At 33.0% G+C, this 14490-nt stretch overlaps 1 protein-coding gene across 1 annotated transcript in view; it reads right to left on the reverse strand.

Moving 5' to 3' along the window:
* The window catches only part of DARS1 (aspartyl-tRNA synthetase 1), a 79850-nt gene that overhangs the window by 15430 nt on the left and 49930 nt on the right, over positions 1-14490 (reverse strand). Inside the window, exons 8-9 of the mRNA XM_074301929.1 lie at positions 2795-2906; positions 1854-1988 (exon numbers count right to left, since the gene is read on the reverse strand). Of these exons, the coding sequence (XP_074158030.1) occupies positions 1854-1988; positions 2795-2906 (247 nt within the window). The remainder of the gene's footprint in view (positions 1-1853; positions 1989-2794; positions 2907-14490) is intronic.

The raw sequence follows: 14490 nt of genomic DNA on the forward strand, positions 1-14490 counted from the left end.
GCCCCAGAAAGCAAATATTTCTTTTCTTTTTTTATTTACCAGATATATGCATGGGTAATTTTACAACATTGATAATTGCCAAACCTTTTGTTCTAATTTTTCCCCTCCTTCTCTCCCCCTCCCCCCCAGATGGCAAGTTGACTAATACATGTTAAATATGTTAAAGCAGGGGTTCTCAAACTATGGCCCACAGGCCAGATGCGGCCCGCTGAGGACGTGTATGTGGTCCACTAGGTTATGGCAAATGGGCTGAGGGGCGGAGACAGAGTGCGAGTTTTTGTTTTTACTATAGTCCGGCCCTCCAACAGTCTGAGGGACAGTGAACTGGCCCCTACTTAAAAAGTTTGAGGACCACTGTGTTAAAGTATAAATTAAATACAATATATATATACATGTCCAAACACTGTTTTGCCGTACAAAAAGAATCGGACTTTGAAATAGTGTACAATTAGCCTGTAAAGGAAATCCAAAATGCAGGTGGACAAAAATAGAGGGATTGGGAATTCTATGTAGTCGTAGTCATCTCCCAGAGTTCTTTAGCTGGGTGTAGCTGATTCAGTTCATTATTACTCTATTGGAATTGATTTGGTTCATCTCATTGTTGAAAATGGCCACATCCATCAGAATTGATCATCATATAGTATTGTTGTTGAAGTATACAACGACCTCCTGGTCCTACACATTTCACTCAGCATTAGTTCATGGAAGTCTCTCCAGGCAAAAGCAAATATTTCTAAGCAATTAAAATTATAATCAAAGTCTATAATAATTCCTGAAGGACTATATAATCCAAGCTATATTTAAATAAGAGTTTTACCCTACAATGTAGCTGACAAATAGCCATCTAATTTTTGTCTAAAAACATCTAGTGAGGGGAAATCTTATTCTTCTGAGGTTACCTATTTTACTCAGCTCTAATTATGGGTTAGATTTACTCTTATATTATGCCTGTCCCTTTGTAATTTTCTAACTCTTTTTAGTAGTTTGCCTCTGGGGACAAAACATAACAAAGATAAATCTTTAAATATTTAAAAGAAAGCAAGGATATTTTCCTCATGTTTTCTTTTCTTTAGCTTAAACATCCCTGGTCTTTTTAACTGACTCTTGTAAATATAATACGGAGGCCTTGGACAATCTGATCTTTGGCTAGACATTCTCTAGTTTATTAACACTGTTCCTAGAGTGTAGTCATATTCTCCCAGTAGACTCTGAGCTGAGAGCAAAAGCACTCAATACTTACTGACCTATATTGGAACCTGGTAAACTGAAGTGGAGTAGCTTCCCAAAATGATATTTCAGCAAGATCTGGATTACCATTTCTAATGTAGTAGACAATTTATAGATAGGATTCACAGTTTGGGAAGAGGTTGAACTAAATTTCCTGTCTGTCTATCCCTTAGCCTATAAAACTTTTTGTTTAATATAGAGTCCTAATCAGTAAAAGGATTCTTCTAACACCCAAAGCACATTATTACTTTGGTTAAACACATCTCTAAATTATAAAGTTTTTGTTTTGTTTTTGGGGGGAGGGTAAGGAAGAAGAGAGCTTCCAGTCGTTTCAATTGTATCCAATTCTTTATGAGGCCATTTGAGATTTTCTTAGCAAAGATACGGGGGTAGTTTGACATTTCATTCTTCAGCTAATTTTACAGATGAAAAACTGAGGCCCACAGTTAAACTTGCCACAAAATTAGTAAGACAGAGTAAGTGTCTAAAGCCAGATTTGAATTTTGGAAGATGAGTATACATCACTCCAGGCTTGGTACTTTATACATTATGCCACATAACTGCCTCAAAACTATAAAAATACATACAGTGCTAACCAAGTAAAATCAAGTTGGTCAAAATTTTACCTGGTCCAATACAGAAGACCTTTTCAAAATCGGCACAAATGCACATCTGTTTATATAGCTGTGGAGACTGCGCCAGGTATGCATTGCTTTTAAAATATGACACAGTAAATACATTGGCTCCTCCTTCACTGGCAGCTGAAAAAGTACAATATTCATATAATAAATAATAAATTATTACAAAACTAAGAAATAGCACATATGTAGCCTCAAAAGAAAAACAATTAAATCTTTAATGATTAACCTTTAAAATGTAAAAAAAAAAATTTTACAGATCCATGTGAAAATCAGGACTTCTTTTTAATCTAAGGCAATCATTTAAGCAAACATCTAAAAAGCATGATTAAAGTATTAAAGCACAAGAATTTTATTGAAATTTCTGGTTTGCTATATTTAGTAAATTTATGAAATAGTATCTACTTAAACAAATAGGATGGATACAACACCAGTTTTGAAAGAAACCCAAGGAATGAAAATAGTTCTTGATGCAATTAACTTGTTGCTTTGTGGATCATACAGTATTGCTTCACTACTTTATATAAAGCCTCTTAAAATAAAGGGAATGAGTTGAATTTGGTGAAAACACATTGGTAGTTTGATGACAAAGAATATTATGGAGAATAGGTTTCACAAAAACATAACATAAAAATGAAATAATATTAAGTTTGCTTCAATATTAAGGCTTCAAATAATCTCACAAATATCATCTCATTTTTATCATCACAAGTGAACCTTGTGAGATAGGTGTTATTGTCCTCATTTTACAGATGAGGAAATAGAGGCAGTTAGATCATAAATGTTTGCCCAGGGTACCCATAGCTTATTAAATGTCTCAAGTTAAGATTTGAACTCAAGTATTCCTGACTCCAGGTCTAGCACTCTATCCACTAAACAACCTCAACATTGGGTACTGCGATTTTAATTTTGGAATTTTAGAGAAGTACCTGATATGATTTTGGGGGTTTGAATTTCTACAAACCCTTTGTGAATTAGAGTTTCACGGAAAAGGTGGCAGATACCAGACTGGAGACGGAAGATTGCCTGACTAGTTGATGTCTGTAAGAGAAGTAAATAATGAATTTTAAAACAATTTAATGGTTAAATTGTATTTTGTCTGTTAAATCGATAAAATAAGATTAAAGCTAAAAGAAATCATTACTGGGCAAAACAAAGTATAAGAGGTTTTAGGAAAGTAATAAAATTTTCAACAATTAATAAAAGATCCACGGGCATGTAGTTAGTGTGCTGAATTTAGAAGCACACAATGGCTTCTATTTTAAGGAAAGGGAGAAAATGTTAACTCAATAAGTAAGATGTACTATTTACCTATGCATTACCTAGTAAAAAGCTAGCACAAGAGTGGATTTTTAGAATTTTTTTTTTTTAAAGAAATAAAAACTTATACTTTGGAAAAATTACATTTTCTTCCTTCATTTAAAAATTTTCATATGTATATGTTAAAAACAAAATCACCAGAATATTATCATACCATCTATTACAAGCATAGCTACTCATAATTTTGCAGTCAAGGCAAAAGGGAAACTGTTTTGCTTCCAAGTAGTTTTGTATACTTAAAGAAAAAAAAAAAAGTGAAGATGATCTCACATAAAAAAGTGGTAATTATTAGCTATACTCTATCAAACTTTAAAAAAAAAAAAAAAGAACAAAAACATTTAATCCTCCTCACCTTTTTGCTCTTCTTTTCTTATTTATGTCTCTATGCTGAAATGGACATTAATTCACTCAGTTGATGTAATCAGGGTGAAATAGGTCAATGCTTTCTAGATTACAACTTCTGTTATGTTTTTGGCTGTATGAGTTTCACAACAAAAAAACATGCCAGGACTAATGAGACTGAATTTTCTTAGTCTACTTTAAGGGTTTAGCCACACATTTGACTGTAAAGTTCTGATCGTCTCTCAGTTGTGATCCTTCTTTGGGAGGAGGTTTCTTTTCTGTATAATCTTTTCCTATATGAGCAGATTTCTTGGGAGGCTCTTGGAGCCTCCAGCCAGCCTCTTCTTCTTCCTGAATCCTGGCTCTGAATCTCCTCCAGCTCTTGTCCTTCCCCAGTCCAGACTGCTCACCACGCTCAATGTTGCCTCTTTTTATCCTCCCAGAGAATGGGCGTGGGATAATGCAAGGGCTTCTGGGAAGAACCACTTCAACCAAGGAGCTTGCTCCTCCTAGAATTCCTAAGGTGTAAACTCCCTTTAAAGGCCTGAACCAAAGGTCTGAGCCAGAGAACTGTCAAGTCAACCTGAATTCTCACCTTGTCACTGTTCAAGACAACCTGAGTTCTCACCTAGTAATCCTAACATTTGACTATCAATCCAACTGGGCCACTTAGACTGTGAATGGGATGTGGCAGCAAACCTGGAAAGACTTTAATTCTCTGTGATCTCATTAGAAAGAATTCAAAAATTGCCTCATTTACAACACTAAACATATCTTCCAAATGCTTTTCAAACACTGTTAATGAAGAAGGGCTATACTGCAGTTTTCCTACCTTCCAACAGAAATATGCTACTAATGCTACAAATTTTTGTAACTATTTAAAATTGAATGTACATGTGTTAATTCACATTCTAAAGATATGCTTAAAATGCACTTATTAATAATTTTCACACAAATGAGGAACAATTTGAAAAGATTTGCGTCATTCATGACAGTGTTTACTTGTTCATTTTGAAGGTATATGCATTTTCAGTTTGAGACAAGAGACTTGTGGTTTTCACTTTATATGTGGTTTTGTGACATTCTTTCCATCCAATCAAAACAAACTGCATAACCTTGAATTCAAAAAGCCCAGTAACCCATTTAAAAGGCTGGTTTCACCTTCACTGAAAAAGAAACATTTTTACCAAAACTTAGATACAAACCATGAAAAATTTGTGGGAATTTTACTGCCACACTTTCTTCTATTTAATTAACATACATAAATTCATTTTGGCTTTTTGCCAAATAGAAGATGAACTAAGGAGATGCAGCATGGTATAATGGAAATCACACCGTATTTGGAGGCAGAAGATTTGGGGATTGGAGTCATCCCACCAGCTGTATAATCTTGGACAAGCCGTTTCATTTTTGTGGGATTAAGTTTCCTTATCTGAATAGTAAACTTTAAAGTCCCCTTTTACCTATCCTGTGATTCTAGTAAGTTAGTTATGATTCCTCTTAGTATTGAAATTTTATTAATTGTGTTTCCATAAAACCAATAGTCTTGTATTTAAATGTATTTTTTAAAAATTATGAGTTAAAAAGAAAAATGGGGATGTCAGAGAAACTTCTTCCTTTTTCCTTTAGTTATATAGTGGTTAAGCTATTCTACTTTCTTTCAGATATTTAAAAGATGGAAGAAAATCCTGTGACAGATTTTGGGGAATTTTCATTGCTTTCCTAGATGCCATGGGCTAAAGTGACAACTATTTTTATTCTCCATGACTTGGGTCCCATTGCCATTTAGAAATTACTATCTTCTTTAAACTGCTTGGATTCTCCAGCCCCTTCATGTCAAGATTGATGGTTGCTCCCATGAAGGAGGAAAGAGAAGGTACTTCAACTACTGTCACCAACTCTACTTCCCTGGCTTGGGGAATTCACTGGAATTATGGGATAGAAGAATAACCAAATCTAGTGGAACATGAGACCCCTTCATCAAACAGCACACCAAGCTGTCATTGTTGTTAATTGTCCCCATGCTTGAAAGCAGTCCATCTTAAGCACTGTATTGGAAATGGATAGAAAAGTGAGAAGGTAGTCCCAGATGCAATTTGTTGAGGATTAGTGACCTCCTTCAAAGTGGATCTCCCTAAATGTCATCACCATTGACCTGGCTCTCTGTTCTAGTGACTTCCAAATATAACTGATCCTAAAGCTAGCAAATTCCCCCTCCTACTTTTTAATCCTTGAAATTCAGAGTTATTGCTTATTCCTAATACTTTCTTTTTCAGCTCACCTTCACCAAAACCATGGTCCCTATTCTCTAGCATCATTGTCTCATTGTTAATAAGATCCTTTCCTTCTTAAATATCTTTGTCTCATATACTTTCTATTTTCCTGTACTCAGGAAAACCTGGCTTTTCCCCAGAAGATATATTATCCTTTGCCAATTTCTCTAGTATCTATGGAGAAGAGACAGCATATTTTTTTAAAAGTACTATAGGGCTAAGCATCTTTATTTCTTTTTTTGATTTTCATTTGTATTTTTTCCCCAGTTACATGTAAAAAACAATGATCAACATTCATCTTTAACACTTTGAATTCCAAATTCTATCCTTTCTTCCCTCCCAAGTACCACTCATTGAAAAGGCAAGCAATTATATAGGTTATACATGTGTGGCAGTCATATAAAACATTTCCATAATAGTCATGTTGTGAAAAAAAAAAAAAACACAGACCCCACCCCTCAATACCCACTCAAAAACAATAAAGGGGGGGGGGAGGAGTGAGGGAGAATGAGAGAGTGAAGGAGGGGGAAGGGGAGAAGAGAAACAGAAAGAGATAAAGCAAAGAAGGAGGAAGAGAGAATAAATACATGAATATATTTCAATCTCTATTCAGATACTATGAATTACTTCCCTGGTGATGGACAGCATCTTTCATCATAAGACCTTCAGAATTGTCTTGGATCATTATATTGCTAATACTTTGTTCACAATACATTTCATCTTATATTAGCTTATGCAAGTTTTCCCAGGTTTTTCTGAGAGCATCTTCCTCATCATTTCTTATATCACAATTGTATTCTATCATAATCACATACCCCAATTTGTTTAGCTATTCCTCAAATGATGGATATCCCCTCAATGTCCAATTCTTTGCCATTAGAAAAAAGCTACTTACAAATATTTTTATACATATAGATCCTTTACCCTTTTGTTTTTAATCTCTTCTGGGATACAGATCTAACAGTGGTATTGATAGACCAAAGGATATATGCATGGTTTTACAGCCCTTACATAGTTCCAAATTGCTCTACGGAATGACTCAATCAGTTCAGTATTCTACCAACAATGCATTAATGTCTGATTTCCCCTCACATCTCCTTCTTCATTTTCTTTTCTGTTCTATAAACCAATCTTATAGATACCTCAATATTGTTTTATTTTGTATTTCTCTAATCAAGTGTGACAGCATTTTTTCAAATGGCTATAGTTTTGATTACTTCATCTGAAAACTTCATATCTTTTGATCATTTATTAATTGGGGAAATGACTTTTTTTTTTTTTTTTTTTTTTTTTAGAAACTTGACTCATTTCTTTATATGTTTAAGAACAGAGGCCTTTATCAGAGAAACTTATTGCTTAACTATTACTAAGTGAATGAGTATCCTTTTTATTAAGCCACTTCCAAACCTTACCCTTTGTCACTATCAATCAGCAGCTTCTTCCTTCAAAGGCTACTCTCCTCTCTATATAACACTCTCAGAATCAGGTCTACTGGCCTTCAAGTCATTATTTTCCTCCTTTTTCTTTTTTTATATTATAGCTTTTTATTTACCAGATATATGAATGGGTAATTTTTCAGCATTGACATTGCCAGACTTTTGTTCTATTTTTCCCCCTCCTTCCCCCAGATGGCAGGTTGACCAATACATGTTAAATATGTTAAAGTATAAATTAAATACAACATATGTATACATGTCCAAACAGTTGTTTTGCATACAAAAAGAATCAGACTTTGTGTACAATTAGCCTGTGAAGGAAATCCAAAATGCAGGCAGACAAAAATAGGGGGATTGGGAATTCTATGTAGTGGTTCATAGTTATCTCCCAGAGTTCTTTCACTGGGTGTAGCTGGTTCAATTAATTACTGCTCTATTGGAACTGATTTGGTTCATCTCATTGTTAAAGAGGGCCACGTCCATCAGAATTGATCATCATATAATATTGTTGTTGAAGTATATAATGATGTCCTGGCTCATTTCACTCAGCATTACTTCATGTAAGTCTCTCCAGGCCTTTCTGAAATCATCCTGTTGGTCATTTCTTACAGAACAATAATATTCCATAATATTAATATACCACAATTTATTCAGCCATTCTCCAATTGATGGGCTACCATTCAGTTTCCAATTTCTGGCCACTACAAAGAGTGCTGTCACAAACATTCTTTTCCTTCTTTAAAATCTCTTTGGGATATAAGCCCAGTAGTAACACTGCTGGGTCAAAGGGTATGCACAGTTTGATAACTTTTTGAGCATAGTTCCAAATTGTTCTCCAGAATAACTAGATGTATTCACAATTCCACTAACAATGTATCAGTGTCCCTGTTTTCCCACATCCCCTCCAACATTGCATATTATCTTTCCCTGTCATTCTAGCCAATCTGACAGGTATGTAGTGGTATCTCAGAGTTATCTTAATTTGCATTTCTCTGATTAATAATGACTCGGAGCATCTTTTCATATGGCTAGAAATAGTTTCACTTTCTTCATCTGAGAATTGTTTGTTCATATCCTTTGACTATTTATCAATTGGAGAATGGCTTGATTTCTTATAAATTAGAGTCAGTTCTCTATATATTTTATTTTCCTGCTTTTTTCAAGAAGTTCATACTTAGCTTAAAGTTTTCCTATTTATCTTACCTTCACTTTCATATTTAGGAAACTTAATATATCATATATTGAGTTTCTGAACACTATGGTCTTTCCATCAACTTTTTCATTTTATGTAGTCTACAACTTTGCTCTACATCAAACACTAATAGTGACATACCAGATATCACCATTACCTACAATTCTATTTCCCAGCTCCTAAATTCTGAAAATTTCCCATCTTATCATAATTTCCTATATTTTCATATTTCTATTGGCCTCAATGCTATTTTTAAAAATCCTTCCTTTAGTCTCTTCTTATCCAGGTTAATTTCCCCTGCCTTACATTTACGTTTCTCTCTGTAGTTTTGTCCCTGTATTACAGTTTAATAAACTGTTGCCCAGTTTGTTCTTCCCCCTGTTGATATTCATCAATCCCCAATACTGAGTCTCACCACCCACTGCTTTCTAGGATCTTACTGCAGAGCTGAATGCTATAAGATGTAATAACAGAATGCCAAATAAGTCTACTGCAAATTCATTATTTAGTACTACAAGGCAATTTTCTTATTCTTTTTTGCTTTGGTTCTTTATCATGTTTTTCACAGTAGACCCATCAAACCTTATTAATCTTCACTACTGTTGGAACACAGTCCCCTTCAAATAATACTGTATGTCATTATGTAACTGTTATATTCTCCTAGCATGATGTGAAGTACTGGATGGCAAGAGTGCTTTCATTTTTTGTCTTTGCATACCCAAGGGTATAATAGTATCTAGCTACATGTAAATATTAATTGAATTGAATTCCTCTTAAAAAATTAGATATTAAAAAAAAAAAAGAAAAAAATTAGATATTCAAAATATTATGAACTCTGAAAAGAGAAATGTTAGTCAAAAAAAGTTCAAAGGAAGAGTAAAGAAAAGTGTACAGAGAGGAATGAAAGTGGGGCTTAGGAATGGAGGAATAGAAAAACAGAACTATTCACTCACTATGGATAAAGTAGATAACATCACGACATTCCACTAAGTTAGTTATGTTTGGTTGCTCACCCTAGTTGCTTAAAGAAAGCGTCAGGGAAATTTAGTATCATGAGATAATTAATATTACAGAGAAAAAAGTTTGCCTTTACATTTCACCTAAAGCAAAGTCATATTCTTTATATAAAAGGACTGATGGGAAACACACAGGTCAGGTACAAGTTATATGTACAATGGTAGGTTGGTGGCATGACCTTTGCTTAAAAATATTGTATCTTTAAAATACTTTTTAATGTTTCACATAGAAAATCTCAAATTCCAGAGAATAAAAATATGATTCTTTTTGCAGAAGTATTTTTCCCATTATAAGTGATTAATAATTGATTCTTTTCCACGCAATAGTTGGAGAATGTAACAGTTAAAATAACAAATAATGCAATTTCATACTATAGTTATTTAGAGACTCAATAATTTCATGCATCTACATAAAGTTCAACTTTTTACTAAACAAAGGCTTACAAAAAAAGGATACTAATCCATTTCAAGGAAAGTATCATGTTTTAAAAAAGACTTTAGGAAATGAATTTCCATCACAAAATAGAAAATAAAATTTGATATTTTAACAAGATTTAAAAATTTCTAAATGTTATAAGGTTAAAAAAATGTACCCTTAATTTAACTAAATTACAATTACATATATACATACATTGTATTTAATTTATACTTTAACATATTTAACATGTATTGGTTAACCTGCTATGGGAGGGATGGGGGAAAGAGGGAGGAGGGAAAAAATTAGAACAAAAGGTTTTGCAGTTGTCAATGTTATGAAATTACCTATGCATATATCTGGTAAATAAAAACTATTAAAAAAAAAAAAAAAGAAAAAGAAAAGAAAAGAAATATATTCCTTAAAGCTTAAAGGGAAGATTTTTATATTAAGCACTGAATATGTTTTGAAGGTGCAAAATATAAGGGGAAGCAGGGAATTAGTTTTCTCTACTTTTTAGGAGGTTAGGCAGGTTGTTTTTTTACTTTAAATATCCCCTTTCTCTGAATTTGGCTCTGTAAAATACCTGCCATTGCTTATAGACAAGAAACAATTTTTTCTATTTTACAACAAATTTTCTAAAATACGAGTCTTTCTTTTGCTAGCAATTTATTAAAATAATATTAATGATATTGATATTCTGAATGAATCACAGACAAATCTGAAGAAAAATGGAGGTAAGTATTTGATATTCAGTATAATGCATTTCCTCCAAGGATCTCTGAAAGAATTTGAAAATGTAAAAAAAGAGTAAATCAGAAGATTTTACAAAAGCTCTAAAAGAAGACAGGAAAATGAAAATAATTTCAATCCTTATTACCCAGACTCTATTTCTACTAAAATCACTATACTTCCTATAACCCTTTATTTTTATGTTGAGTGAAGCTTGTTGCTTGAAAAAATATTTATAGTTTGCCATCTTAACTATATCCATTAAAGCTTTTGCTTGGTAAGGTCACACAAGACTTCCTGTCAGTTTAGAGCTAAATACTGAATTAGATGCTACATTGTTTGAAGTTATAATCATAAATAAAGGAAGTGGAAGAGGAGCAAGAAAAGCAGTCTTGAATTAATATCTGAACTGTGTTACAAGATTCTATTAAAGATCAAAGTAAAAGGGAAATCCTTTTTGGATATCAAGGTACCAAGAACCTGAGATATTTTTATAAACTAAGGCTATCTTATCAGGAAAGTGTTTCAAGTGTTTTTTGATTTTGTTTTTGCTATTATGTAATTGTAAAAGAGATGTAACATAAAATAATCCAGGTAGGTATATGCTACAACATTCCAACAAATGCCTAATTCTAAAGAATGAAAGGAAAACAGTAGATTATATAGATAGAAGTATAGGACCATTATGTAAATGTATGCTGATACACAAGTTTTTTTCTGGCATCATTAAATAGAATTTCTATTGGTTGGTTTGGTTTCATCACCTGTTTCATCAATTTTTCCTCAACTACTCTAGCTCGTAACTATCTTTCCATTTCCTCTTAATATCTGTAACACTTCTCCATGCAATAAAATTTACCACTTGATTACATGCTGCCTTACATTTTATGTACTCCACAAAGCCACAAGTTTTTTGAAAGTGGGGACACTATCTTTTGTATCTTCTTTAAATGTTTAGAATATTATGAGGCATATTTCTAAAATATATAGATAACGGACTCAAATTTAAAAGAATTCAAACCATTCTCCAACTGATAAATGGTCAAAGGATATAAACAGATCATTTTCATATGAAGATACTGAAACCATCTCTAGTCATATAAAAAGATGGTCTAAATCTCTATTGATCAGAGAAATGAAAATTAAGACAATTCTAAGGTACCACTACATACCTCTCAGATTGGCTAAGATGACAGGAAGAGATAATGATGAATGTTGGAAAACTGGGACCCTAATTAATAAATGTGAATTGATCCAAGAATATTGTGAGGCATATAATAATCATTCTATACAAACACATGTTAACTAAATAAGACTGCTCCCAGAATGTGAAAACCTATTTCTTTTTTCATATGGGTCACATGGTCCCATGCCATTCTGCAATGGTTCCAGTTCTGAGGTTATTTAAGAAGGTATATTCAATTTATTTTGCCTTAGTTTCAACACTTCTTCCTTTTTCCTCTCTCCATTTCTACATACTGGGAGGAAGAAAAGTATATCAAACTGGAATTTTCTAAGCAGAAACGTCCCATGGTAGCTTTGGACACATGAACTAGATGTGTCCTGTGAAATTTGCAGAGCAAAAGATAAACACAGTGGCACAAAATCTATCTTAAGATTTTCCCCAGATAATCTTATGTCAGTGTACTGAAGATGAGAGCCAAGAAGGAAAGAAAAGTTAGGGATAGAGGAAACAGATAATATCAAAAATTTCCAGCTGAGGAAGACCTTCAATCAGAATCATATACTTCCTAGATTTCCCAGAATTTCAAGATTCTAGAAAATAGTGTTACTCAAGTAAAAAATAGCCTTACTAGTTAATTACAAAATATTCAACTTTCATAGTCAATGCTTATAAAGACTAGTTGAATGTGATGTTTAACTCATCAGTGGTTTAATGATATGTACTGAAAAGATAATAATATATAAAAATAATGCTTACCTCAAAGAAGTAAATTACATAATATGTAGAGCCTTTAAGTATAAATGAAGAAAAGAATGAACAAAGCACAGTATATGGTTCCCAAATACATGAAAGCTGGGCTTGGGGTTTTTTCAAAGTCACATGATTAATCTTTTTTCATAAATGGGAAAAAGACAGAGCAAGAGACAAAAGCCAAATAGGAGCAAAATCTAAGTATAAGGGCAGATATGAAGGAAAGGTAAATAATTTTTAAAGATTAAAAAAAAAAACCAACAGGTAGAATAAATGATGAAACACATTAACAAATTCAAAAAAGAGGAAGATGTGGTTAGGATATTAAGAAAGAAAGATGACACTGGTTTTACTGTAGTGATGAAACCACTGAACTTTTCACTTGCAAACCAAAGCACAATCTAAAGGGGAAAAGAATACCAATGAGACTACTGCAAAAAACCACTCAACTCAACTACCTTTATACCACATTAAATTACTGAGTCCATTATTTCATGGTTTAGTCAATATCAAAATAATTTTTAGCATTAACTTAGAATTTGCCCACTTTAAAACCGGGACACAATTTCCTTTATAAATATTAATTCAATTCTCAATTCATCTTAATATTTATTAATCTTACTATGTTGGAAGGTACTAGTGATACAAGTTAAACTAAGACAGTTTCTGACCTTAAGGGAACTTACAATCTATACACAAATATTATATATATGTGGAAGTGAAAAAAAAAAAAAGTGTTCCAAACAAAATACTAAGAGATTTGGTGAGGGAAGAAAGGTTTCATAGAGGGACACCTTAGCAAGGTCACTACAAAAAGAAGGATTCTGACAAAGAGATGATAAGGTTTGCTGAATTGAATTTAACTGAGATGGGGGTAGGAATGTAGGGAGGAGAATCTATCCTAGGTATGAATGGTATGAACTTAGGCAAAAGGTTATATGAAGTTATCAAGCATGAGTAAACTAATTTGATGGAAATGTAGAGCATGCTAAAGAAATCACTTAAAGATAAATCTGGAAAAGTAGATTAGCATTAAATTACAGAAAAACTTGAATGCCAAACCATAAGAGTTTTACCTTATTTTGTAGAGAACAGGAAGATAACAAAAGGGTTTTTGAGTGGGGAAGAGAAGTAATCATTACAATGTATTAGAAAGACTTTTATGGAACTAGGACACACTAGAAGGGAGAGATCATGAATCAAAAAATCCAGTTAGGACTATATAAAAACAGTTTAATTAATAACTAGGTAATTAAAGCCTTAACTAGGATAGTGGGCAGACAGAATGAAAGATACATTTTTAAAAGACAGAAGAAGTAGAATTAACAAGATATGATAACTGACTGAATGTGAAGGTGAAAGAGAGGGAAAAATCAAATGAAAACAAATTTCCAGGCCTGAAAGATATTCAGACCAAACCAACATTAGTCTGGAAGGAAAGACAGCAATGCCATCAGAAGCAAAAGGAGAAGAAAGGGACAAGAAAGGAGCTTAGTTTTAGATTAGATTAGATGATCTTCCTCCCAATTCTAAGGTGTCATGCCTGAGAGTACAAGCTTGGTTTGATCTGAACATCTGACATTGAAGTGTTGATGAGATATAAAGTGAAAATGTGTAGGAAGTAGGTGAAAATGAGAAACTAAGAATGTACATTTGGGATTGGAAGCCACCAACATAAAAATGATCCCTGAAATCAGGAGTAGATAAGATCGCTGAGGAAAGAGTATATTAAAATTTTTTTTATTTTAGACGTTCAAGAACAGGAGTGTCATATTTATAATTTAGGAAAAGAAATATATGAGACAGCTGAATCGGGGAAGCCAAAAGAAGAGAAATGAAAAAGTAGGGCAAAGAGTGAAGGAAGAAAAAGCCACTGAATTTGGAGACTGTTTCAGTAGTTTGATAAAAGGGAAGTCACACTAGAAGGTTCTAAAGAATGAATGAATAAGTGGTGAAGAAGAGT

This window comes from Sminthopsis crassicaudata, chromosome 3 (assembly GCF_048593235.1).
Source record: "Sminthopsis crassicaudata isolate SCR6 chromosome 3, ASM4859323v1, whole genome shotgun sequence".
NCBI classification, from domain to species: domain Eukaryota; kingdom Metazoa; phylum Chordata; class Mammalia; order Dasyuromorphia; family Dasyuridae; genus Sminthopsis; species Sminthopsis crassicaudata.